General features: G+C 39.4%; 1 protein-coding gene across 2 annotated transcripts in view; it reads right to left on the bottom strand.

Annotated features, from left to right (window-relative positions):
* Window positions 1-392: 392 nt before the first annotated feature.
* The window catches only part of haus8 (HAUS augmin like complex subunit 8), a 103,620-nt gene continuing 76,017 nt past the window's right edge, over window positions 393-27,995 (bottom strand). For both annotated transcript variants that reach the window (XM_041204073.1, XM_041204072.1), the window contains exons 6-15: window positions 27,679-27,716; window positions 26,601-26,665; window positions 24,334-24,367; window positions 22,422-22,520; window positions 21,761-21,819; window positions 17,173-17,250; window positions 15,744-15,902; window positions 13,735-13,876; window positions 11,185-11,317; window positions 393-1,683 (exon numbers count right to left, since the gene is read on the bottom strand). In XM_041204073.1, the coding sequence (XP_041060007.1) occupies window positions 1,563-1,683; window positions 11,185-11,317; window positions 13,735-13,876; window positions 15,744-15,902; window positions 17,173-17,250; window positions 21,761-21,819; window positions 22,422-22,520; window positions 24,334-24,367; window positions 26,601-26,665; window positions 27,679-27,716 (928 nt within the window). In that variant the 3' untranslated portion in view covers window positions 393-1,562. The remainder of the gene's footprint in view (window positions 1,684-11,184; window positions 11,318-13,734; window positions 13,877-15,743; window positions 15,903-17,172; window positions 17,251-21,760; window positions 21,820-22,421; window positions 22,521-24,333; window positions 24,368-26,600; window positions 26,666-27,678; window positions 27,717-27,995) is intronic.

The following is a 27,995-nucleotide window of genomic DNA, read 5'->3' as shown; positions in this document are numbered from 1 at the left end:
GGGCTCTCCTCCCTTTCAAATCTTCAGTTGAATAGGGTGCCATCACACACCAACCAGTTCACATAAGAATGGCCAGGTGCAATGCAAAAGCCCATCTGCAAAAAGCAACGTTTCCATTTGTATAGCACCTGGCAAAGATAATGCACTTTAGCATAGGCATGAAAAAGAAAGCATGAGCATGATATTCCTGGTGCCACCAGCATGATCCTAAGCAGAATCAAGATATCCTTGCCAGAGGTCAGGAGGGGGCATTAGGTAAAAATACCTGCAAGACTGGGGAGAAAAAACAAAAAACCTTCAAAGAATTTAAGCATTTATGGCAAAGCACAAATTGCAGTTAAATGCAAACAAAGATGTAATTACTATTAGTAATCTTTAAGGACACAGCAACACAGGAATAAAACAGCTTTATTGTGAGTTAGGGAACAACTGTTAATGAATTGAAAAAAAAACACAGCAATTTCTTCTTTGAATCTTATTGTGATCTGTTAGTGGGATTTATTATTGTCAGGGCCATGTTGGATTGCAAAACAGATATCTATGACTCAGTCAGAAAAGCCCAAGGGAATTTGGCATTTCTGTATAGAATCCTGTTCACCTAAAACTATTAGATAAAAAAAAATAAAATTGCAAATCATGTACTTATTTTGTTTATAATCCAAGGAGTACAAGAAATAGTGGGATTAGCAAAAATGCAAAACAGACTTTCTCTTTAAAATATTCAGTACAAATCCATCTCCACCTTGAGCTCACCATTAATAAACTTTTCACATCTCAGATATAACTACTGAGAAAGCAAGGTGCATAGAACCAATATGAGCAGCCTATGACAACAAAGGCAAAGGCACTTCAAGGGGATATATATTCCATTGAACACCCAGTGTTATCAAATGGTATAAAGGGAAAATATACGTACACTTACTGATTTCTCTCTAGTCATTCTCAGTTTAAAAAAAAACTACCGGGAAAAGGTAGGTTAGGAGATGCATCTGATGCGAGTATCATGAACTTTCATTTGGTTGAACTTTAGTGCCTAACCTAACTGGCCAGCAATCTCAGAAATTCAATTCAAGATATCACAAAGATCAAGACCAGTGCAGCAAGAGATCCTCGATGGGGTGAAACATGCTGCCCAAAAAATGCAACAATTGTTTTCACAAATTAAAAACTGATTGCTTCACCTCACATTGCCTCCTTGTGGCATGCAGCATCGCCTAAAGAGGCAACTAGGTAATCTAATTCAGAGGGCATTTTTTGCAAGGAAGCTGCCCAGGAATGCCCCACTGAGGTTTTTCCTCCAATCCTATGGGAAAAACAAAAAAAAAAATCACACAAGCCTCCTTTCATCTGGGAACCAAGTGATACAAACTAAGGAATGCAAAGCTACATGTTACTATACATCGCATTGCCAACTTTTATGCAGATTAATAATCTGTACAACGCTCACCTTAATGATCATATACAAAACGTTGTAATGTTATTCATGCAATCTCCAACAAATTGTGACACAATAGATTTTATTATACATATATGAAATGCTATTTATAAATAAGGGCAATGGTCTATATGAAGATCCCCTTTGCTGATACTTTCATCCCCAAGGTTTCTTCATCCAACTCTTGATGTATAAGAGTAGTCTCTCTGCTGATGCAAGAAGCCAATTCCTCAATCTTCATGAAGAAACTGTAAAAGTAAACAAAGTTTTTTTTAAGAAATGAAATGGGATAGGAGCTAGGTAAGGGTTTAGGTTAGCACCCATCTAAAAAACGTAGATATCTTTCACAACGAGCAAACGAGAGCTGATGACTTAGTCAGAAAACTATTCAACCTGCACTGCAGCACTGTAGGTGAATCAAGGACTTAAAACATATGCTGCAACAAATGAAACAGCATTAGTTTCAATATTGCTGGTATTGATTTCATTTACAGCAACAAAACTTGGGATACTGATAACTACAACAAGGTTTTTATAAAAAGAGCTTTGTTGTGTCTTTTTCTTTTCCCTCTAACATTCTCCCATTTTCTCCTGAACAGTGACCCACGTTGAAGGATATGGTTTCACAAACACTGGCCAACCTCCAATAACTTGCCCAAGAAACTTAAGAACAACAAGCATTGTCAGATTAGCCAATTGAAGGAAAAGGCATCATGGTGACTTCCATTTCGATTCATGAGGTACCAGCATCAGTACTAGGCAACGTGGGAGCTGTACCGTTAGGTAGGTTGTGATCTGAACTGTGCAGGGATCAGTGTTCTAGCAAGTCTAACTATATAATTAGCAAAAATAGGGCAGTAGAGAGGGCTTCAAACTAACTAGTGGGAGCGAGGGATCAGATGAGGGAAGATATGATAAATTAAAGGGAAAGGACAAGGTAAGAGAGCAAGGTAGCAATAAGGGAACTGATAATCTGAGCGTGGCAAGAAGGGGCAGAGCATACAAACTAGAAGTGCGCCAGCAGATAAGGCTGGAGGTTTTTTTATTCAGTCACGGGATGTGGGCATCACTGGCTAGGCCAGCATTTATTGCCCATCCCTAATTGCCCTCGAGAAGGTGGTGGTGAACTGCCTTCTTGAACCGCTGCAGTCCATACGTAGATACACCCACAGTGCTGTTAGGGACGGAGTCCCAGGATTTTAACTCAGCGACAGTGAAGGAACGGCAAAATATTTCCAAGTCAGGATGGTGAGTGGCTTGGAGGGGAACTTCTAGGTGGTGGTGTTCCCATCTATCTGCTGCCCTTGATGGTAGTGGCCGTGGGTTTGGAAGATGCTGTCTAAGGAGCCTTGGTGAGTTCCTGCAGTGCATCTTGTAGATGGTACACACTGCTGCCAGTGTGTAGTATTAGAGGAAGTGAATGTTTGTGGATGGAGTGCAAAACAATTTGCCTGTGGTATCCTGGGAGGTATCATGCTTCTTGAGTGTTGTTGGAGATGCACTCATCCAGGCAAGTAGAATATTCATGACTTGTGCCTTGTAGATAGTGGACAGGCTTTGGGGAGGCAAAAGGTGAATTACTTGCTGCAGGATTCTTAGTCTCTGACCTGCTCTTGTAGCCACAGTATTTATATGGTTAGTCCAGTTCAGTTCCTGATCAATGGAAACCACCCCCCACCCCAGATGTTGATAATGGGGGATTCAGCAATGGTAATACCATTGAATGTCAAATGGAAGATGGTTACATTCTCTCTTGTTGGAGATGTTCATTGCGTGGCACTTGTGGCGTGAATGGTGAACATTGTGCAATCAGCGCACATCCCCGCTTCAGACCTAATGGTAGAAGGAAGGTCATTGAGGAAGCAGCTGAAGATGGTCGGGCCTAGAGCACTACCCTGAGGAACTCCTGTAGTGATGTCATGGAACGGAGATGATTGACCTCCAACAATCACAACCATCTCCCTTTATGGCAGGTATGACTCCAACCAGTGGAGAGATTTCCCCCTGATTCCCTTTGACTCCAGTTTCACTAGGGCTCCTTGATGCTATACTTGGTCAAATGCTGCCTTGATGTCAAGGGGAGTCTCTCTCGCTTCAACTCTGGAGTTCAGCTCTTTTGTCCATATTTGAACCTAGGCTGTAATGAGGTCTGTTGCAAAAATAATGAAAAAACAGAATTAAAGGCACTCTATCTAAATGCATTCACAACAAGGTCGATCAATTGATGACACAAATGGAAGTAAACAGGTACGATCTAATTGCCATTACAGAGACATGGTTGCATGGTGACCAAGACTGGGAATGGAATGTTCAAGGGTATACGACAGTTAGTAAAGATAGGCAAAAAGGGAAAGGAGGTTGGGTAGCGCTGTTAATGAAGGGTGATTTCAGTACATTAATGAAAGAGGACCTTAGATCAGAAGATCAAGAGGGAAAAGCAGTTTAGATGGAGCCAAGAAACAGCAAGGGGCACCAGACATTGGTAAGAGTTGCTTACAGGCCACCAAATAGACCTGGTAATGTAGGGCACTGTATAAATCAGGAAATCAGGGGTGCATGTGACAAGAGTAATACAGTAATCATGGGGGACTTCAATCTACATATAGACTTGGTAAACCTAATTAACATGAATGCTATAGTGGATATATTACTGGAACGTATATGAGATAGTTTTCTAGAATAGTAAGTTGAGGAACCAGTTAGAGAACAGATTATCTTAGATTTCCTACTGTGCAATGAGAAAGGGCTAAATAATAATCTCCTGGCAAAGGAGTCTTAGGAAAGAGTGGCCATAATGTAAAATTCCATCATATTAAGTTTGAAAGTGATGTAACTTAAACAAAAACTACAAAAGTATCAGAGGCAAATTGGTTGTGCTAGATTGGGAAACTAGGTTAAAAGGTAGATAGACAATGGCTAGCATTTAAAGAATTAATACATGGTTTACAAAAAAATTACATTCCTTTGAGGCAGAAAAACACAGCAGGAAAGGTGATCCTACCATGGCTAACAAGAGAAGTTAAAGATTGTATTAGATTAAGTTGCCAAAAAAAGTAGTAAGCCTGAGGATTGGAAGCATTTTAGAATTCAGCGAAGGAGGACTAAGAAATTGATAAAGAGGAAATAGAATATGAAAGTAAAACTAGCAATAAACATAAAATGGACTGAAAAAGCTTCTATAGCAATGCAAAAAGAAAAAGATTAGCAAAGACAAACAGGCAGTGACAGGAGAATTTATAATGGGGAATAAGGAAATGGTAGAGAAACTAAACAAATACTTTGTATCTGTCTTCGTGGAGCAAGATACAAAAAACCTCTCAGGAATATTAGAGAACAAAGGGTGAGAATAAGGAACTGAAAGAAAGTATGAGTAAAAAAAGAGTACTGGAGAAATTAATTGGACTGAAAGTTGAAAAATCCCTGGACCCGACGATCTACATCCAGAGAGTTGAAAGAGGTGGCTGTACAGATAGTGGACACATTGGTGGTCATCTTCTAAAATTCTATAGATTCCGGAACAATTCTTGCAGATTGCAAAGTAGCAAATACAACTCCACTATTTAAGAAAGGAGAGAGAGAGAAAATGGGCAACTATAGACCTGTTAGCCTGACATCAGTCAGAGAAAATGCTAGAATCTATCATAAAGGATGTGATAGCCGGACACTTAGAAAATAATGGTAGGATTGTGCAGAGTCAACATGTACTTATGAAAGGGAAATCATGTTTGACAAACCTGTTGGAGTTTATTCAGGATGTAACTAGCAGAATAGATAAGGGTGAACCAGTGCATGCAGTGTACTTGGATTTTCAGAAGGCTATCGATAAGAAATATTAGAGCACATGGGATTGGGGTAATATACCAATTCTCAAACTGGCTAAGGACAGAAAACACAGTAGGAATAAACGGGTCATTCTCAGGTTGGTAGGCTGTGACTAATGGGGTACTGCAAGGTTCAGTGCTGGGCCCCAGCTATTCACAATCTATATCAATGATTTGGATGTGGGGACCAAATGCAATATTTCTAAGTTTGCTAATGACACCAGCCAGCTGGGAATGGGAATTGTGAGGAGGGTGCAAAGTGGTTTTAAGGGGATTTAGACAGGCTAAGTGATCGAGCAAGAACATGGCAGATGGAATATATTGTGGAAAAATGTGAAGTTATCACTTTGGTGGGAAAAATAGAAATGCAGAGTATTGCTTAAATGGTGAGAGATTGGAAAGTGTTGATGTCCAAAGGGACCTGGATGTTCTTGTTTGTGAGTCACTGAAAGCTAAAATGCAGGTGCAACAAGCAATTAGGAAGGCAAATAGTACGTTGACCTTTACTGCAAGAGGATTTGAGTACAGGAGTAAAGTAGTCTTGCTGCAATTGTATAGAGCCTTAGTGAGACCGAACTTGGGAGTATAATGTATAATTTTGGTCTCCATACCAAAGGAAAGATATACTTGCCATAGAGGGAGTGCAATGAAGATTCACCAGACTGATCCCTGGTATGGCGGGATTGTCCTATGAAGCGAGATTGAGGAGACTGGGCCTGTATTCTGTAGAGTTTAAAATATGAGAGGCGATCTCATTGAAGAATGCAAAATTCTTAAAAGGACTAGACAGGGTAAATGCAGGAAAGATGTTTCCTGGCTTGGGGTCTGGAGCCAGAGATCTCAGAATAGGTAGGCCATTTAGTACTGAGATGAGGAGGAATTTCTTCACTCAAGAGGATGGTGAATCTTTGGAATTCTCTACCCCAGACGACTGTGAAGGTTCAGTCATGGAGATTAGTCAAGACAGAGATCGATAAATTTCTAGATATTACAGATACCACTGGATATAGGGGCAGTGCGATGAAAATGGCATTGAGGGAGAAGACCAGCCATGATCTAGATGAATGGCAAAGCAGGTTCAAAGGGCCGAATGGCCTACTCATGCTATTTCCTACATTCCTATGCAGCACCCTTTATGCAGTAAAACCTCCCAGGACATTTCAGAGAACTATAATCAGACAAAAATTGATACCAAGCCAAAGGAGGAGCTATTAAGCGTAGAGAGTCAAAGTCAAAGAATGAGTTGTAGAGCTGTACAGTTTAGGGAGGGAATTCCAGAGCTTAGGATCTAGTTGTCTGAAAACACTCCCTCTAATGGTGGGCAAAAATCAGCGAGGAAAGCACAAGGGTCCAGAGTTGGAAGAACACAGTTCTCAAAGGATTTTAGGGTTGGAGGAGGAAATATGGAGAGGGCAAGGCCACAAAGAGATTTAAAAACTAGGATAAGTATCCTAAAGTTGGCATATGTGGGACCAGGATTGGATAGAGAAAATCCCATCTTTATGGGTTGGAGCCTGGTCAGGTGAGAATTGGAATATTCAAGCCTCGAGGTGACGAAGGATAATTGAGGGTTTCAGCAGCATCCAGACTACATTATGGGAGGTAGAAGTGAGAGGCCTTTATGATGGAGAGGATGCAGGGTCAGTTAGCTCATCTTGGGATCAAAGACACCGCTGAGTTTGCAAACAGTCGGTTTTAACCTGAGACAGTGGCTGGGCAGGGGATGGAATCGCAGGCAAGGATTCAGATGAGGGGCAGGGGCAAAGACAATGCCATCAGTCTACTAAATATTTAATTCGAGGAAATACAGTTCCTCCAGAATTGGACATCTGAGAACCAAACTGGCACAGAGACCAATCCAGTGCACAACATGCTTACTTTTCCAGGAGGAGGGAATAGATAGTAATCTGGAGTAGAAAATCTGCCCGATTTCTCAATTCTCTATCCCAGAGATGGCCCACATATAGCATCGATACTGATGCCCTGCCTGAGATCAAGGAACTGGTTCATTTATACCTCAGTTGTGATTCTCGGTATGGATGCATTTCTTATACTCCACTTGGTTAGCCCGTTCATGAAATCATAAGAGCTGATCTCTTGTCACAGTGTGACAATAAAAATCATAGTTTCAGTGTCACAGTACAATTCATTTTGTATTTAGCTTAGAAGCAGTTAATCTAGTCTTTAACAACCATCTTTGGGAAGGACCACAGGCAGATCAGATTCATTAGTAAATTGTTGGCATCAATGTCAATCAGTTATCCTGGATAGCAAATCTCTAGACATAAAAGTCTTTGGCAGATTTCACTATAAAAGCAAAATCATATTGATCAAAACAGGAAACTCTTTAAAGGCCAGCTACACTGCAAATTTTTTGGGAATATAAAATATGCTTGGTATAACTGATCAAACTAGCATGAGTTCAGGTTTCAGCACTAGGTATGAGACCACAGGCACACCCACCCCAGTGCTAACTGTTCCCTGGTGGACTAAACCACTTTTATGCATTTCATGTTAGTGAAAAATCGCGAGATTGGGACAGTCGGTTCTACACTACCCATTAAAAACATTTTCCATGAGTTGGCTCTGTACATTTTTTAAATATACATGCATAGTCCTTTGGATTTCTCTTCTCTCTTTAAAAGGCAGTACACAGCCATAATTTAACAAACTCAGCGCCTGGCTCCCACTACTCTGAGGATGAGGGGGGTGGGGTGTTGTTCCTAATCATTATTAAAAAAAAAAAAAATCAGTCTTTCATGGCATTATAGTCCCATTCTTCCCATAATCCACTATGCAAATGAGGCCAGAGCTTAAAGAATAGGATACGTTGAAGCTTTTTCTGACTTAACTCATCGCACATAAAGCTTTAAGTAAATTAGGGTCAGTGTCATAAATGGAGCATACATCATATTCCATAGCTCATCTTGTATAGTTTCCAGCACATTAGGTTTGTAACTAAAATTAAAAATCCAAATATTAGTTTTAAAATGGAATCAATAAGATACCCAAAGTGCAGAGTCACTCCAATGACAACACTTCAAACTATGTAATCATACACCAGCTTTGCAGTTATGAGATATATGCTAATAAGTATAAAAATCCATTTCATATATTTATCACGCTCACTAAGTATGAAATCACCAGTGAGATGATGAAAATCTAGATGATCAGATTTTCAGAAAAACAAATAAATTGCAAGTTCCAATATTTTCATAAAGGTATGGAGAGATGGGAAGATTTAATAAAGAACAGGTCTATTATACTGTTAAGAGGCTGCAGCAGGGAAATTTTCCTTCAGAATTACTATTTATATATCGAGTCTAATTTAACAAGATTGATTTGCATTGTATGGACATCATTGCTCAGGATATATGATAGACACAACTCACAAACATGCAAGCAAAGGTGATAATAACTGCAGAAAACAAAGACGTTCATTCACAACAACCATTTTTGAATTTTTAAAAACACAACTGTCATTAAGACTCATTGCCAGCAATTAATAAGAACCATAAAATTATTATTGGATGGATAAGGAAGGAGAAAACACAGAAAAAAAAAGCTGTTCAACTATCCAGGTCATTCACTCAGAATGGCCTACAATTTCTCAATTTTAACTATTCCTTAAATGATCCCAACGTTTTTGCCTGCATTACCCTCCCTATAATTCTATTTCAATATTGATCACTGTATTTGAGAAAGAAATTCCTAGTATTAGTTCTAAATTTGAATTTTGTTTATTTGAGCCAGTGCCATCTTGCTCAACTATTTAGGCTGTGTTCTGGATCAGTTTTTCCACATCATTTACCACCTATACTCTTGAAACAAATTCCTTCCAAAGTCAATGAGCCCCAAGTTTTGCAATTAAGTTAGGTAACGATATGAATCTAAAATCACATCCACGCTGAAGAAAAGCAATGGCTATTGGACTAACCATCATTTTCCTAATAAGAGTTGGATATCAAAAGCAATAGTGACGTGAAATGTTTCAATTAAAACTAAGCCGCTTTATGTGCAACCATAAGCAAATGGTGAACTTATTGGACGGACTAAATTTGGTAGCAGTATTAACACAAGTTATATTTTTCAATCAAGTGTTAGATTGGACAGAAATTATGCATGGTCCCTCTAAGCCAGGTGCTACAGTGTTTCATTTTGTTCCTCGTCACAGAAACACAGGATGCTGTGAAACATTGGTGAGGGAGAGAAGTTCGAGAGAAAGGAGAAATTTTCCTGCACATCACTAGGAATACCAGGTTTTCTGTTGCACCTTTTTTTTTAAAAAAGCGATTTCAGGAGTGATCTTTTATCCAAATCCCCAGCATTTGAATAAAATTGTGCAACTACAGAGCTAATCCTACTCTTTAAAAATCTTCCTCATACCAGCCCTATATTTCAAAGGGTTAATTAATAAAGTTGTCTGTTCCAGTGAGGAAGACTGGAAACATCTTACTTTTAAGATTCACAGTTAAGTAAAGAAACTTGCATTTATATTGTATCGCAATATATCTCCAGAATGCCGCAATGCACGTTATAAACAATGGATAACTTCTGAACTAGTCATTGATGTAGGAAAACACTGTATCTAAATTATGTAATGTCAGGGAGACAATGGCATAGTGGTATTGCCACCGGACTAGTAATCCAGAGGCCCAGGCTAATGCTCTAGGGACATAGGTACAAATCCCACCATGGCAGCAGCTAGGGAATTTAAGCTCAATTAATAAATCTGAAATATAAAGCTGGTATCGGTAAAGGTAACCATGACGCCACCATCAATTGTCGTAACAATCCATCTGATTCACTAATGTCCTTTAGAGAAGGAAATCTATCTGGCCTGGCCTACGTGTGACACCAGATCCATAGTAATGTGGTGGACTCTTAACTGTTCTCTAAAATGGCCTAGCAGGCCACTCAGTTCAAGGGCAATTAGGGATAGGCAACAAATGCTGGCCTTGCCAGCAACGTCCATGTCCCATGAAAGAATAAATTAAAAAGCTAGGTTCCACCGATATTAAATGAAAGAATGTCCAAGTGATTTGCTATTTGTGCTGTTGGCTTAAGGGGCAATACTGGGAGTAATTCATGCTCCATGCAGTGGGATCATTAACATAACATTCCATTTGAAAGATGGCACCTCCAAACATGGAGCAGTCCTTCAGTGTGGCACTGAAGTGTTAGTCCAGATTATATACCAAAGTTTGTAGTGTAGCTTGAATCCATAATTTTCTGATTCACTGGCAAGAATGCAATCAACTGAGCCAAACTGGTACTTAACTGTAAGAGACATGGCAGTTACCTCTAATACTTAAGAAAAAAAACTAGGAAAATCCATTTTAGAAAGGCTCTGATTTTCAACTTTCAAAAATTAATGGATTCATGACACGTGACCTCCAAAACACTAGTTAAAAACCCTGATTTTATTTCATAATAATGGAATTTATTCATTCACTGCAAGTGACTGACTATTTTTTTTAAAATTCTGCATAAACTACCTGCAGTGCCCTCCCCATTTAAATAAATGGCTGTAAAATGCATTATTTATTTGTAAATTATTCCCACCCCAAGAATTCGCAAGGTAGCTAGTTTCTGGTTCAAATGCAATACCTTTCCTGTGCTTCTGAGGCTAGCAGTGACTGACATGTTCATTTCTTTCAGCTAGATTAGAGATTTAACACTTGAAATTATGTCATTTCCACACCATATTTTATAAATACACACATGTATATATGCTTATGTATAATACACACACTTCTTTATATAAAACTGGGATGAAAGTCACTCAAATAAAATTTAACAAAATCCTACGATTAACAAAGTCAGAGAAAAAGTAAAATTGAGCCATCTCAAATAGTCAGGGAAAGCAGACAATGCCATAGATAAAGGACTCCAATTTAATTTTTGAAGGGGATTGTGCACACATACCTCTTCATCTCTGTATCTGTCTTTGCAGCAGCCTCTCCAAGCTCAATTCCAGCTTTTGAATTATTTCTGTCTGGTCTGAGTCCAAGTCCATCTAGCAGCTGATATGTTGTCTTGAGATGAATTTTCAACTCCTCTGTAAAGAGAAGGTCAACTCAAGTGTCTCAAAACACAAAACCACATATAAAGATATGAGCCTAAGAGATGTCTTTGACTCTTCTTCCTTTTGGGAAAAGACCTGGTTACTCAGTGATGTTCCTCCTCTCATCCTTGGGAAAATTAGATGAATTTAAGCTGTATTCACACCAGTAAGCCACTTGTGTGAATTGTATTTACATAAACAGGCACAATGCACATCCCAATATCTTCTGCAATTTATCCAGCAACCCGAAATGGTCAATTCACAGACTGCCTCAAACCCGCCACGTATTAGAATGTCAGATCTACATTTCCATCAAAAAGCTTCAGGGGATTGTGCAGTGCATTAGGTCAGATTTCTTTTCCATCTCTGGGCCTTGAGTTAAAATCTAGACAAAAGCAAGATAAAAAGTGGCTTGTGTGTGTGAAAAAAATCCTACGTGAAAGGAGTTCGGGCAGTCTCAATCCAGCTCAAACTGGGAACAGGTCCACAGCACAAGTCTGTCCCCATTGCTGCATAAGATTGCTAATTAAGTGCTTCAATGTGGGAATTAGAACAATATTATTTTAGTGTAGTAGGAAGTACTTTACCAAGATTGAGGCGGAAACTCATGACTGAGGTAATAATAAGCTATAATGCACAATAAAATAGTATGGTATACCCTAGCACAAGCACGCATCTGAATGAGAATGAGGGCAGATGAGGAGAGGTGTAGACCTCCCACACTACAAGTAATCAACTATGAAATTAGGGATAGGGGGAGCTGGAGAAAGTCAGCACGCACCACTTTAGTGCATGTCCTTGCAATTCTACTGGCAGGAGCTGATAGCTGACCATCTATCTACTGCTTGGCATTGACAAATAATAAGTACCCCATAAAATAAGTTAAAAACCTAATAAAACTGCTTATGATGTATTACCCTCCAACTACAAAAATTAAAATGAACGTACACAATTTAAGATGGCAAGAAGATCTTGCATTAATACAATGTTGCTTTGCATCAAGGTAAAATTTATGCAATTTTTGACTGGTGTCAAATTAAATCAATGCATCCAAAAAGCCTTAGAGGAAATCAGGCTTCCTGAGCCAAGTCCATTCCATGACTCAGCCCACTGGAGGGACATTTAATGAAAGTCAGTGCAGTTCTCTTCTCTTCCCACTCACCAAGTAAAAAATAAATTCCTTGCTGCAGCTTATTATCTGCTGAGCATCCTACAGAAGAAAAAATAATGTGTACAGTATTACAAAGATCTCTCACAGGTTCAGTGATCAAGTTAAATACCTAGTGTGGAACTAGACAGGTTTGATCACAAGTCTGTATTGAATCAGTTGATTGAAACCCGAATAGATACTTTTGTCCTGATCGCAACGCAACTGCCTATTCTATAAAAGTGAACGTCTTGGGATTCAAAGATAAAGCTGACATACTAATTACAGTGCAATGCCCCAACAGCGCTCAGCACTCACTAACAAACAGCATAAGTGAATGACATTTGTAACTGTACTCTAGCGTGAATCAGCATCATCAGGAGGGGGAGGGAGGACAGCTGGACAGGGATGAATGCAACAAAGTACTAATGCCATAGGAAACAGTACAAGACAACTTTGACAGAGATAATTTCAGCAAGCATGTGGCCACTTATCCTCTGTCTCGTTGACACCGGAGAGATCCCATACATAGTGAATGTCTCCACAGCACAACAAGACACAATGAGTGCACTGGTCAGTGGTAATAAACTGGGAAAAAAAAATCAACAGATGTCATCTGACAGTTAAGGCACCCCCAGCCAAAAGAAATTGTGAGGTGCAAGGATTTTATTTTTTGTACCTTCCAGCAACATAAAATAAGTGGCTCCAGTCTTTAATTGCTCAGCAGGAATGTTGAGTGCCACAAAATTAAATATTTATTTCAAGTATCAAAGATGTGATATAGCTTCCTTTTGCATATGGCTTATTTGCAGGAAGGGAGCTATTTTCCCTGCCCCAAAACTTTCTTCCCTTTCTCCTGAAGGTGCCAAGTCTTGTTGGGTTATAGCTCCACAGGAGCCGACAGGTACTCAGGCAAGTGCTATCAGGGCATATTGAGAGGAACAGTAAACTACTTGATCATGGAATACATCACTGCCAAATCTCTCATTCATGGTGCATCCACTTTCCAGCAAAGATTATTAGAAAGCAAACAGGAAATGGAATTGGGAGCGGGAGAAGGAACATAAGTGTGCCAAAGCCAATTGTAGTACCTTCCTGTGCTTCCCCAGCTGAAGTTACTTAACTCAGTACAAACTAGGGATCTTCTAGTTTGCATTGTTCATTTGCACTGTGCCTTGATAGTATAACCTTCAGAGAAGCCAAATCCAAAATTATTGCATCCCCTACATCAAAAGGCCGAACCTGGCCAAGGAATTAAACCTACCCAAATTCTTCCTCAGGTCTTCTGGCATGTAAATGTTCTTCATTTGAAGGCCATGCCTCGTTGTATCAAGAGCCTGACCAAAGGATTTGTACTGAATTTTGAACTGCTGGTTAGATGCCACCACAGGTCTTAAATGCTCCAACTGTAATTAGAATGAATTGAATCCATAATTCAAGCTAAATGCAAAAGATACGATTACAATAAGCTCAAATGCTGCTGTAATACAAGAGTTGTAAAACTTATGAATGCACACAGATTAAGCAAGTGCAAAACATTTATAATGGCAAAAAGAGGGTAGGTGGCTCCACCACATTTACATTCCTTTCCCATTTACTCTTTCTCTCTCCCCCCCCCCCCCAACCTTGATTTTATAACAGGCCTGTTCGACGTACAGCCTGCGGTCAGGGGCTCAGAGCAATGCTTCATTCCGATTATTATAGATGGTAGTGCTGAAAGTCACCACTCCCTCCTCCCCAATCTCAGTCAATACATTCACATAAAAAAGGGACAGAATGGATGCTTCCACTCTGGTCTCGTAAAACAGGTAGGTCTCAAACCAAACTTTGCAAGGGGCCCCTACAAGACAAAAACTACTCCAGTTACAATGAAGCTCATGCCATAACAGGTTAATTTGAACTTACATTCACACGAGTATTTAATAAATAGGCAAAACTTTTTTTCTAACTTATGCATAATGCTTAATGGATTTGCCTGGTAGCAAAAGCAACCTGAAGGTTACATTCCAAGACCTGCATGAATAAAACAAAACAACTAAATGTCGACTGAAGAAGTACCATAGTAGTAAGCATATTTACACTTGCAAGTCAGCAATTTAAGTTTCTTACTGGCCATGAGCATGAATTGAATGTATTATTTTACATTGCTGCCAACAAAGTAAGAAAATTAAGTTACCAAAAGTCATTTAAATACCTATGCCTATTATGGAAACGTTTGTAAAAAAAATACAATCTAAATTTGAGAAGCTATATGTCTTACCTATTTCCATTTTAATAACTTTTGCCAAATGCAGCCGATGTCAAGAGCCAGGATATCGAATCAGACTCACGATAAAATTAGTTTTACATCCTTGTTTTATAATTTTTTTCTCTTTCTTCTCAACTGTGTTCCATTGTTAATGCTCCTTAAAATTTGACATACTATTTGCTTTGCTGCCAACTTTATTCCTCGAGAAGAGTGCTCATAAAACAGCCGAGGGCCCAGCAATTGTAGCAATTTGCTTCTTCAACCTGCTTCCACTTGCATCTTGGATGAAATGGGGTGTTTGTACAAGTAAATTATTCCTCTTTCCCAATCCCCAAGGGCCCCCACCCTAGCTTTACAATAGAATGCAAAGATGCTAGAGGAAGAATTAAGAACTGTCATTCAATTCTCATTCCCTAACCATGGTCTTCTGGTTTTTAACTTTCACAATCACCCGACTCCACTTTCACAACTGGCTCATCTTGACATAAAGGGCTTGGACAGATTAACAGAGTCCAAGTCTTGGAATGCCAACAGTGTCTGGCACCTGCCAACAGAGTACACACTCGCTCCATTCTCCAATAGGAAGTAACATTAAAGCTGAGGTGGGTTGTAGCCTTATTGAACAGCAAGAATTTACACCATTGTTTCCTGTAATCTTTAGCATAACTAGCATCCCACTTTGGGTACAACAGCATCATAGATTTTACACATCTGCCATCAGGTTAAGATTATCCATTCCTTTTAACTTAAAAACGGGGAAAAGTCAGCCCCATGTTTGTATTTAGGGGCAATCAAATTTCTATTAGAGAGATCATATGACTGAAATTTTATTAGAAACGAGGGAAAATGAGAGTAATTAAAAAGAAATAGCAGGAATTATTTACAAGTAAATATGAAAGCACCTTTAAAACATCATTCCGTGGCTTGCAGAATGGTGTAGAGCAGTTGTGCGAGGGATAGGATCTCAACAATAAGTTGGACTATAATCTCCCCCTCCCCTCTATCACCAGTTAATGTTAACTTACCTGCTGTTCTACCATTCCATCTAATTGCTTGTTCTTTTCTTGCAGAATAAGCTCTTGTTTCTGTTGAAATATTTCTCGCCGCAAATGCTGGTTTTCCTCTTCAATCAGAAGCAAGTACTCTTCTGCCTTTTCTTGGTATTTTGCCAAATTACTTTCTCTCTACATATGGAGTAAAAAAAAACAATGTGGAACAGGTTCCCTGCCTCCAAACCTCTGCCAATACTATTGCAATTTTCAAAATTACTTTGAATTTTGAGGTCAAAGCTGAAAAGTGCTAATTCGGAGGGATGGAATATTTTCTATTTCAGAAACCAATCCCAGCACAGGCATGGATCCAGCCAATCTGTTCTGGAGTCCAACAGCAAGCCAAGTTTGTCAATGAAATCAGGTTGACTCTAGACAAGGAAGCCATCAGACACAGATTTTCAAGCTAAAACTCAATGACACGCAGGTTTTCTGACCAAAACACACTTCCCACATAACCCATCCCTTTTATATCCAGGCCAAAGGTATGAAGTCAACTGCAGTGAATGAGAGAAAGGGGTGTTATTGTGAGCTAAACAGAGAAAAGAAAGAAAAAAACAGAAAACTTTAGAAGCACTCAACAGATTAGTCAGCATCTGAGGAAAGAGGAAGGTAGGGTTAACACATTTCAGGTCAACTTTAGAACTGGGAGATATTATAGATGAATGGTTCAGGAAAGAGGAATAGAGCCATGTAAATGGGGTTGGGGGAGAAAATAATTTGTGATTAGGTGGAGACCAGAAATAATTAAATGATGGAAGTGATGGATTTGGTGCTTGTCAACAAGTCTGATAATGTTGTCAGGACTTGACCCAAGTGCTACACATTCAGAGGGAGATTGACAGGTCACACTTGCCTTTTGCAATGGAAGGATCAAGAGAGGCAAGAAGCCAGATGGATCCAAATGAAACAGGAATTCTAAAGAAACAAGAAAGAATCCCCAGCAGGAGGAAGGATCCTGGCTAAAAAAAAACAAACAGCAGGTGTAAAGGTGGCAGAGAAGAGCTTAGCGTGATGCAGAGTTGGATTTTCGATATTGGGGCACAACAGAATGATTCTGAGGGCTTTGGGATCAGAAGAAAGTAATGTGGAAGAATGATCAAAGAATTATTTAAGCTTGCAGTCTTTGCCACTGAAAGGAAGGAAAAAATATGCTTGCTAAAAAGACCAGATGAGGCAAAAAGTTGAAATGGAACCCAAAGATCAAGACAGCTCTAAAATAAAATGAGTCAGTTGTGCTGAAGAGAAAAGGTCGAGTATGCGTGAGAAAGATAAGTTGGCCTTTCAGGTAGGGCCTACATTTAATATTTATCTTTCTTTCTCAGACCAGCACTACACACTTCTACCACTTTCTATTGGGATATAACCTGGAGGAACAAATGTTGGTGCAATCATCTCATCTCACCATAGAGGCCAAGTAGGAGTAGAGCAATGCATCAAAATTATGCACTTCAATTGCATCTTCTTCAGGCAGCGTAGGAGGCTACATAAAAGAAATGAATTTCTTTTAAAAAATGTAAATTATATCTGGATGAGTCAAACCAAAGCAAACACACAGGGTTAAAGCATTGAAGAAATGTAACCACCATAGGCTCTTCGTTATTTTTAAAACTTCTATAGATATTTTAATTATTCCAACAATGAAGTGGCCATGCCTTCAGTTGCGTGGAAGCTCTGGAATAACTTCCCTACACCTCTGTCTCTCTACCTCACTTTCCTGCTTTGAGATTCCTTAAAAACTACCTCATCTGACCAAATATCTCCTTATATGGCTCAGCATCACACTTTGTTTTATAATGTCCCTATGAAGGGTCTTGGGATGTTTTTCATTTATTTGGTGCAATTAACATTATAAGTTGCTGTTGAACTCAGAACTTGCAACTCAAAGGCAAGCGTGCTGCCAACTGAGCTACCATAAAAAGTGTACTTTGCCATGTCTTTGCTACTGAGATAGCATTCCACCTGACAACAGGCCTATGATTAGGTTGGTTTTCCCTCTTGGGGACAGGTCCTTGGGCAATCTGATAATGTCCTCTGAGTGGCTGTTATCCAAGTGTGAGCTTTGACTGCAAAGCTTGTTTTGTCAGCATAATTTTTTTTTTAAAGTGTTGTACGGAAGTCTCACCTGGCATTTGCACAGATGAATTTCCAGAAGTTTCTTTATAATCAGGAACATGAATTCTAGCCACCTTTCTCTCTCCTACTCCTTTCACTGAGGGCTCCACCACCCAGGTGTAGAATCCACAACCAACCCCCACCCACCAAACCTCGCCACTGCCGAGGGGTTTTACATTTTTTGTAGTTGCCAGGTGGATGTATGAGCTGCTCACTAAAAATGACAACATTCTTAATGCTACTTCTTGAATACTCCTGAATCATTAATTCTCTATGTATTCAAGCTTGGCTGAAGGCTTTAGATAGCTAAAGAATATTGTCTTAATGTTCAGCAAAATATGAACTCGGTTCATTTCAAGGTCTTTTTTTTTAAAAAAAATCAAGAATGTTGAATATGTCAAATGAGTATAGACCAATTATCAGTGGTTTGAATGGATGGATTTGGCTTTGCACTGATTCAAGCCACCTAAAGTGCACTAAATAGGAGTGAATCCACTTCCAAAAGGTTCACAGTGCTATATAAGTGTATCTTCTTGCAAAGCCAAATTTTTCCAAGGTGCAGCTGTCTGGGAACTTAAAAAACATGCAAGGTTCGAATTTTGAAATGTTAACAGATAGGATGAATGTGCTCCTATAATTCAAATACAATTGCCATTTGTATAATTGTCAAGGCAAAAAACTCCATTACACACATGCAATTTGAGAGCTGGTAGCATCAATCTAGACCTGCATGATTGTACATGTGCTGGTCCGAGATTGGTACTGGAGTATAATTAGCCACTTAGCCGTTAAATAGCAACTTGTTTTAAATGCCCAATAGGGATTCTTGTTGAAATCCAAGAAGTAGCATTCTTAGACTGACTGACTTAAATTGTTTACAAGTCTCTCTTTTTGTTAGTGTGACCTTGATGAGATTGTGATTGGCAGCTAGACACCTGACAATTAAGTTTAATTTAAATGGTATGAGCATGCAGGATCAGGTGGAAATTGATTTTGGTGTGCTATGCACTTATTCCATTTATTCTTCTACTTGAAGAAGCTGACACTTGTACAAGTTGCAGTCATCTCCAGCACCTCACCAATTCTTTATGACCTGAGCCCAGGAGATAAACATTAACCAAACACTGAGTGTAACCCTCTCACCGAAAAGCAGTAGAGAGAAGGAAACCCTGCCTCACTTTCCAAACCGCTTAATCCCTTTAATAGGTTGCTAAAGTTAATTGGATTGTAATAAACTTCAGTCCAACTTGAGATCAGCTAAATGGAAAGTTGAACATGTAACTGTTTTCAGTATGTCTCACTGTTGTATATTGACTTACTCAATTGATGCATCAAGGGGCATGTTCATTGAGTATCAGCCTTGGCTCAATGGTAGAACTTTCAGCGTCAATTTAAAAGTATAAGTTCAAGTCCCACTCCAGAGACTGGAGCACAAAAATCTAGACCAATGCTCCAATACAATAATAAAGGAATCGGAGGTACTGTCTTTCAGATGTGACCTTAAACCAAGGACTCATCTGCCTTTTCAGATAGACATAGGAAACCCAATGGCCCTATTCAAAGAACAGAGGTGTTATCCCTGGTGCCCTGGCCATTATTTATCCCTCAATCAACATCACTTAAACAGATGATGTGATCGTTATCACATTGCTGTTTTGTGGGATCTTGATGTGTACAAATTAGCTACCATATTTCCACTTCAAAAAGCACTTCATTGATTATAAAGTGCTTTGAGATGCTGGTGATTATGAAAAACGCTATATAGATGTAAATATTTCTCTTTTCTTTTCATAGATATGGTCTGTAGGTCAACGACTCTCCTTTTGGAGAACGAGGAGTAAAGTAGGGGAAAATACTTGAAAGAGCACGCAACAGTTTATAAAAGTTACAAGAGAGATCATAACAGCATTTATATTTAATGTAATACAGTATTAAAAAAGATAGGACCACTATGGTCTTAATGTTAGAGCCCATATTTCTTTCATATTAACATTTATTAAATCTAATTAATTAAAATTTAGTAACATCTGGGTTTTGATCAACAATATTGAGTGATTCAGATTGTCATACATGTTCCTTTTCCCCCAACCCCACAGTTCACATCAATTCTAAATTTTGATAATAGTGAAGATATAAACTGAGAGAGGATTATTATTTAGTTAGGTTGGGCTTAGGAACAAAAGCATACACAAGCTCATCAGGTTCCTACCTAGTTTCAATTTGATAAAAGTGATGCAGTTGATTTGGTGTACATGGACTTCAAATGCATTTGATAAAGTGACAGATAACAGGCTTGTCAGCAAAGCTAAAGCCTATGGAATAAAATGGACAGTGGTAGCATGGATACAAAACTAGTGGAGGAAACAGAGCTGTAGTAAACTGATGTTTTCTGGACTGGAGGAAGCAGATATAGAGGGGTTCCCCAGGGGTCGGTGTCAGGTCCACTATTTTTCTTGATGTATATTAATGACCAATACTTGGGTGTGCCAAGACACAAATTCAAAATTTATGGATGATACAAAATTTGGAAATATTGTGAACTGTGAGGAGGAGAGTGATAAACTTCAAGAGGACATATACAGGATGGTGGAATGGGCGGACAAGTAGCAGATGGAATTCAATGCAGAGAAGTGATTCATTTTGGTGGGAAGACCGACGAGAGGCAGTATAAAATAAAAGGGGGTGCAGGAGCAGAGGGACCTGGGGGTATACGTGCACAAATCATTGAAGGTGGCAAGGCAGGCTGAAAAGGTGGTTAAAGGTATACGGGATCCTGAGCTTTACAAGTAGAGGCATAGGCATACAAAAGTAAGGAAGTTATGGTAAACCTTTATAAAATACTGGTCCAGCCTCAATTGGATTATTGTGTCCAATTCTGGGCACCACATTTTAGTAAGGTTGTGAAGGCAATGGACAGGGTGAATTTACAAGAATGGTTTAAGAGATGAGGGACTCCAGTTACATGAATATGTTGGAAAAACTGGAGCTGTTCTCCTTAGAAAAGGAGATTAAGAGTAGATTTGAAGACAGATTTTCAAAATCATGAGGCACCAGTTCAGGGAGGATTGACATAAAAGCTTCCGATGACAAGGTTCGAGAAACAGAACACAGCTTTAAGGTGGTTGGGAAAAGAAACAATGGTGACATGAGGAAAAGCCTTTGTAAGCAGCAAGTGATTAGAATATGGAATGCACCACCCAAGAGTGTTGGGCTATTAACCGAAGGGACAAAATTTGCAGGGCTAAAGGGAAAGAAGGCAGGGGAGTGGGACTAGGTAAGTTGCTCTTGCAGAGAGCCAGCATGGACACAACTGTCCGAATGGCCTCTTTTGTGCTGCAACCATTCCACGATCCTACCCAACAAAATGGGCATGAAAAATAAAGCAACTTAGAGCTTGCGTCAGCTCATTTGTAACAATGAGAGCTCAGGTGTTACATTTCTAATTTTAAGTATAATAATCTTATGGCAACAACTCACATTTATATAGTGCATTTATTATAGCAAAATGTCCCAAGGTGCTGAACAACAGCGATAACAATAATAAGTCACAAGAGGTAAGTAGAGACATAAAAAGAGACATCAGACAAGACACTAGAAATCTAGTAAAACATAATGAATAGTACATTTACTGGTGAAACACACTGCAATTTTTTTACTTTCATACCCGGGTTATAGCCAAAAAGATCTTTCAGCCCTAAAAGCAATAAGATGAAGAATTGGCAGTTACATGTTTATCTCGAAAGTTGGTAATGCTGGGAGAAATCAAGAGAACCACCCAATGGTGGTACAAGTTTTTTCCAATGATGTATTGATATTAATAGCCTAAGTAAGCCCAATAATGACATTGTACATTTTATTTAATGCAAACAGTTTCTTACCAAAGTAGGTTCTAGAACAGATATCATATATTCTGGCATTTCAATTGCCGAAAATTCAGCTGAAATCAGAAACAGGCAATAATTTGGAATCTTTTTCCACACCAGCAGCAAACCAAAAGACAATTTTCAAAAAGGCACTTTTATTTACAAATCAATAAAAGCTACACTGCAATAGTTCATCATCATCCTTTCATGTTGGTGCCAATATGGGGTACACACATCACATGGTTGAGGTTGAAATGCTGCTCACCTGCATGGCTCAACAGCCATTCACCATCTTAACTGGCTGATCCATCACAGGACACCAATCAATATACAATTTATTCAGATTACTGCATGTACGTAGAGGAAGAGATGCTGATGCATCCATAGGAGTAAGCCTTTATCCAGTACATGTTAGGTGCCAGTGAATAAAGACACCTAAAACACTATACAGGAACTCTCTTGCTTTCCTATAATTATTAGCTTATTTAACTTTGACACGAATAAAAAGTTGGTGTCACAGACAATTTTCAAACAGTTCAAAGCCAACTTTACTCATCTTAAAAAGGTACTTTAATATTAAGATTTTTAGCCACTTGCCATCCCACAAAATACAAAGAGGGAAAGGGAGGTAAATGAAAGGAAAGAACCCTGGTCTGTACAGAAGGGGAAAACTTACACTTCATGGCTGATAGATCCCAGTTTAGAGATGGCATAAGTGCGCTTTCTTCAAGCCCTGTAGAGTGGAGGTCCAAACACTTTTTCTTTACATTTAGTCCTGTTAATAGAAGTAAGAACGCATCAACATACATCACTTAATGTTATTAGGCATAGCACTTCATCTGAAGCCCAGTTGTTGTTTATTTGTAGATGGAGTGTGGGAATTATCTGGTAAGTGTTGGATGATGTTACGTTCTCTGTAGAGACCGGTAACTATTTAAAGAGGGATTTGCTGAAAGGATGACATGTCAAGATTTCAAGCTTTTACTGCATCAATGACTAAAGACAAAACTCTACCATGTAAACACTATTTTCTTTTCTTAGGCAACTTATACTTTAAACAACCGAACAGGATTTACCCTTTTCTACTTTTACTGGCAACCAAAAACATCAATTGTGTTATGTTACTCAGTCTCTTAAGTAAAAATTCACTTCTCCTGGAACCAATCTAAAGTGTTTTGCAGCTCCCAAGGGTTTTACTTCTGTTCTTTTCCTTTCACAATACTATCTTCCACAGTGAGTGTTTTCCTGGGTATCCTCCCTCTAACTTCAGCTAGATGAACCCTCCAGCCTTGATTTAACTTCTCATGAGTTTGGTTTTCTTAAACCTTAAAATTTAGTTTAACTTTCAATGCGCATTCCACATGGTGAATGATAGAATCAGTATTCTCTCTGCTTAAGATGCAGACCTGGCCAAAATCTATCTTTTTGCTCTCCAACTCTCATTTGGCTGCAGGTCACTTAAGATCAAAACTGCAACTGCCCTTCCCTCTGTGGTATCTCTGAGCTTATGGGGAAGTCGGTAATCGGATCTCAAAATGGCTTCCTCTACCCTCCTCTCCATGGCAAACAGGAAACATATTAGCCCTGTATCCAAGTAGAAATGTTAATCAGCTACCCTAATTACTACTGTTTTTCTTCTTAGAAACAAAAGGACAGGTTCCAGCACAACTATTTACCATTTGACACCAATAACACCTTTCTGGGTTTTAGGAGACTTAGGGTCTCATCAATGTGGATGTAGAAACAGCTGTCATTGTTCCCAGCTGTTAACATTTGGCACCTCACTTTCAATAAAACAAAGAGACTTTTCTTTTGATCTAACAAATAAACCACCCACATTTACTGTCAAGTAGACTCCAGCAGAGGTCACATGACATCTTTTATTTAAAGATACCGCTCTAAACTATGATAACCTTACAAACTAAAAGATATAGCCCTAAAACATAATAATCATATAAACCTCTCACTCCGAACAGTTAGCAGTTCTGAAACTGAAAATTAGCTTAATCTTTTGAATTCAATTCAAAACTTAAAAAAAAAAGTAAACTGCAAGCTAGTTAATGGAACCTGCCCATCAGTGGCAGCTACCTGTCAATCAGCTAGAAGTGATTACCTGAATAGGTGCCAATTATTTTGAGCAGGAAGCTGAGTTAACACTTGTAGCTTGGTTGAGGCTCAAAGGTTTATAAATATAGATAGGGCCTACTGAAACATGGTGGTCGCAAAAGGAGTGCAGTGTAAACGGCGTGCAGAAATTGGGAATTTGATGAGAGCAGGAATTCATGCTGAGGGAGAGGAGGTGCTGCTTTTTGCCTCTAATATTTATAATGGTTCGTGTAAACCTGAGGCAATAAGTATTTATCCAGTGTTTTAGCTTTTTTATGCAAGCTAGTGTGTGTAAAAAGAAAACAAATTAAAGGTAGATTATAAATAATGCTCCCATTCCCTGAATGGATAAAAAATCATTTTACTAAGAGCTGAAGAGGTCAAACAGGAATATCTAGTTCCAAATAGAAGTATCGACCATGAAAGTCTTTTTTTGCTGGGTGATTATTTGAGTTATTGATCCATTGGTTACAGCCACTTACGTTTCAGCCCAGGTTCTGAACTTTTCTCATGACCCTATTAAAAAGAAGAGTTTAGGTTAACCTAGCAGTTGCAGGAAGCACTCGGCTGTTTTAGAATATCCCTTTTCCCAACATATCAGTAAATTTGAGACTAAATTAACTCCCTGGTTCTGCTGTAACCTTTCCCACTTTACCAGATACTTCCACTCATTGTTGGGATGCAGTTCCATACCAATCATTTACTTTGCTGCAACTTATCACTGTGACCATTCTTCACTCGTTAATCCACATATAAACACTTTGCACTATGGATCAGCAGTTAGTGATTGGAACACAAGGTGGAGAGGGGCAAAGACTGCTGATTTTTCTCTTCCATTGCTCGAATGTGCTGTGACCAATTGCAGCAGTCTGACAGTTACCCCAACTAAGAGCAGCTACTGTAGCTGAGACCAGGGGCTGAATTTTTTGGCAGAGGCCCTGTGTGGCCAGGGGTGAAAGCTGAACAAGCCCAACTTCAGCAGGCAGCGTGGGACCCTGGGGTGGCATTTTGCCAGGAGAGCCAATTAACAAGCCTCCACCAGAGCTATCTTTCCACTGAGGACAGTGTCCTGCACCAGACTCCTCCCCAAGCCTGCCAGCCAAATCAGATAGCTGGTAGCTCAGCAGCACCACTACTCATGGCGGGGAAGAAAATTAGGTCACAGTGCACAAGCACTACTGTGATCAGAACTACCTAAAGGTGACTTGAACACTCATCTCCTTGTCTAATGAAAAACAACTTACCACTCATTTTGCTTATGCATGGAGGTTATTAAAATGATTAAAATACACAAAATACTCCTTCTCTAGCAGATCCTCAAAGATAGGAACCTGGTATGCAAGTACAAGGGTAAATAAGGTCCTTTCACCTAAACTTAAGGTTTCCATACAAATTACCATACTCCCTTTTGGGAATCTATTGTTGACATCAATGGAGACAGATGCATCATTGCTGGGGAATGGAAGCAGCAGCAGCAAATATAGCACATTTAGAGTAATAAAATGTCCAAAGTGCTTCACAGAAATGTTACAAAGCAAAATTTGACACCAAGACACATAGGCCTGAATTTTTCAGTCGGTGGGCAGGCTCCAGGGGAGCGGGTAGGGACAGTCGCCCAACGCCAGACATGGGCCATAGCACTCAGCGCTACCTGTGTGGGCAGGGGGAGGAGGGGGAGTCGGGGCCAGTGTTGTTTTGCACATGCGCACTTCAATCTCCCTGAGGCACGGAGCTACCTCAGAGAGATTGAAGCGCTTTTGAAGTAAATAAATGGTTTGAGAATTTAATGAAACATGTCCCCTCATCTGATTGTGGATGAAGTTCCCAAAAAAAAACATGAAGGAAGCTTGGTCTTTTTGCCTGCCCGCCAACCTTAAGGTTGGATGGGGAGCATAAACAATTACTTTAATTAATTCGTTAATGGTCTTAATAGGCCAGTTATCAGCGGGCAAGCACCGGAAACATCACGAAGCAGCGCAATGACATAGGGTGTGCGTCATTTTACGCCCACTCCCCCGCATGGCGACTGAAAAATTTAGGCTTTAAGGTGATATTAAGCAGATGGCCAAAAGACCACCAGAGAAATCAGACCCAAATCAGGCTTTCCATCCACAGAACAGGAAATGGGAATATGTGACCAAGCTTCCCTCCCTCATACAAAAAAGAAATGCTAACAAAGCAGCCTGTTTGATTGGCGCCGCATCCACAAACATTCACTCCCTCCACCACCGACACACAGCTGCAGCTCTGTGTAGCACCCACAAAATGTAATGCAAGAACTCACCAAGCCTCCTTACACAGTACCTTCCCAAACCCATGACCTCAATCATCTTGAAGGACAAGGGCAGCAGACACATGGGAACACCACCATCTGGAAGTTCCCCTCCAAGCCTCTCACCATCACGACTTGGAAATATATTGCTGTTCTTTCACTGTCGCTGGATCAAAATCCTGGAACTCCCTCCCACATAGCTGTGGTTGTACCTACACCACATGGACTGCAGCAGTTCAAGAAGGCAGCTCACCACCACCTTCTCATGGGCAATTAGGGATGGGCAATAAATGCTAGCCTAGCCAGTGACACACATCCCATGAATGAATTAAAAAAAATACTAAACCATCGTCCTCCCTCTGAAATAATATATCGGTTTAGTCTGAGTAAGTTAATCTGATTAGTGATATAAATACAGATTTGTGTTTTACATAACTAACATTAGAACCAATTAGGAAGAAAAATATCACCTCTTACCTTACTGACCGCTTTCTTTTTCATAGCTGCAGCTTCTCGAAATCTAGATGGCACTACTCGAGCTCCTACAAGAAAAGGTGTGGGGAAACTATTTCATTAGCTCAATTGCATTACAGCAATATATTAATTTTTTTCCTGATTTTAACAATTAGCATCTCAGTTAAAAAGAATACAAGTTTCATAATAGATATGAATAATCTAAAAATAATGCATAGCTGGGAAGAGTGCAACATGATTTGGTATTTCTGAAAGTTGCAAGACCAAACCTTAAGTCCCTCTTTTTCCTCTTCTTCACCCAAACAATCTCCATAACTTCAACACAATGCACAAAGGTAATAGCAGAGTTTAACCAGCAGGTTACATCCTCCCACTTTATAAACTCACCTAGACATTTTTGGTCTCCTTACTTAAGGAGGGACATACTTCCATTGGAAGCAGCTCAGAGCAGGTTCACTCGGCTGATTCCAGGGATGAAGGAGTTGTCTTACGAGAAAAGGTTGAGCATGTTGTGCCTATGCTCATTGGAGGATAGAAGAATGGGATCCTATTTAAACATAAGATTCTGAGAGAGTTTCACAGGGTAGATGCCAAAAGGATGTTTCCTCTCATGGGGGAATCTAGAATTAGGGGTCACAGTTTAAAAATAAGAGGTCTCCCATTTAAGGTGGAGAAAAGGAATTTCTTCTCCCAGAGAGCTGTTAGTCTTTGGAATACTCTTCTCCAGAGAGCAGTATCTCTAACTATATTCAAGGCCGAGTTAGACAGATTTTTGATTGAAGAGGTTGTGAAGGGTTATGGGGGGCAGAAAGGAAAATGGAGTTAAGGCCATAAGCAGATCAGCCATGATCTTACTGAACAGCAGTGCAGGCTTGAGGGACCAAATGGCCTACTCCTGCTCCTAGTTATGATTCTATAACTCTCTAATCAGCTCCCTCTGGCTGCAATGTTCAGAATTCAGAAATGGAAAGGTCGGTTTCAAGTTATTAATAAACATTTTAAAACATCTTTATAGATAGATGGTCAACGATGCACTAAGAACTTACGAACAGGTTTACCATAAAAAAGAACTTTCCCTTACCTTTTGTCTTCCCACTATATTCCTCCATTGAGGACCCTCTGGGGAAAAAAAAAACAAAGTTAAGCCATCAAAGACTAAACTGCTGACTCGATGAAAAAGGATAATTCTTTCTAGATGAGATGAGATAAGATGGCATTTAAGTAAGGATTAAAAAGTCTAAAAATGCATACAATGCTGTCACTACAATTTCAGTGAAGCGTAATGGTATGTATATGAAATCATATTATTCCACCAAAATATCCAGCAATGGAATTACAGATTGTGTCTTTACAAACTTGTGTTGTTTGGAGAGTATTTGGAGCTGCACAGCATTGGAT

This window comes from Carcharodon carcharias, chromosome 14 (genome assembly GCF_017639515.1).
Source record: "Carcharodon carcharias isolate sCarCar2 chromosome 14, sCarCar2.pri, whole genome shotgun sequence".
NCBI lineage: Eukaryota > Metazoa > Chordata > Chondrichthyes > Lamniformes > Lamnidae > Carcharodon > Carcharodon carcharias.
The sequence above is the reverse complement of the archived record's forward strand: the minus strand, read 5'-3'. Positions and strand labels throughout refer to the sequence as shown.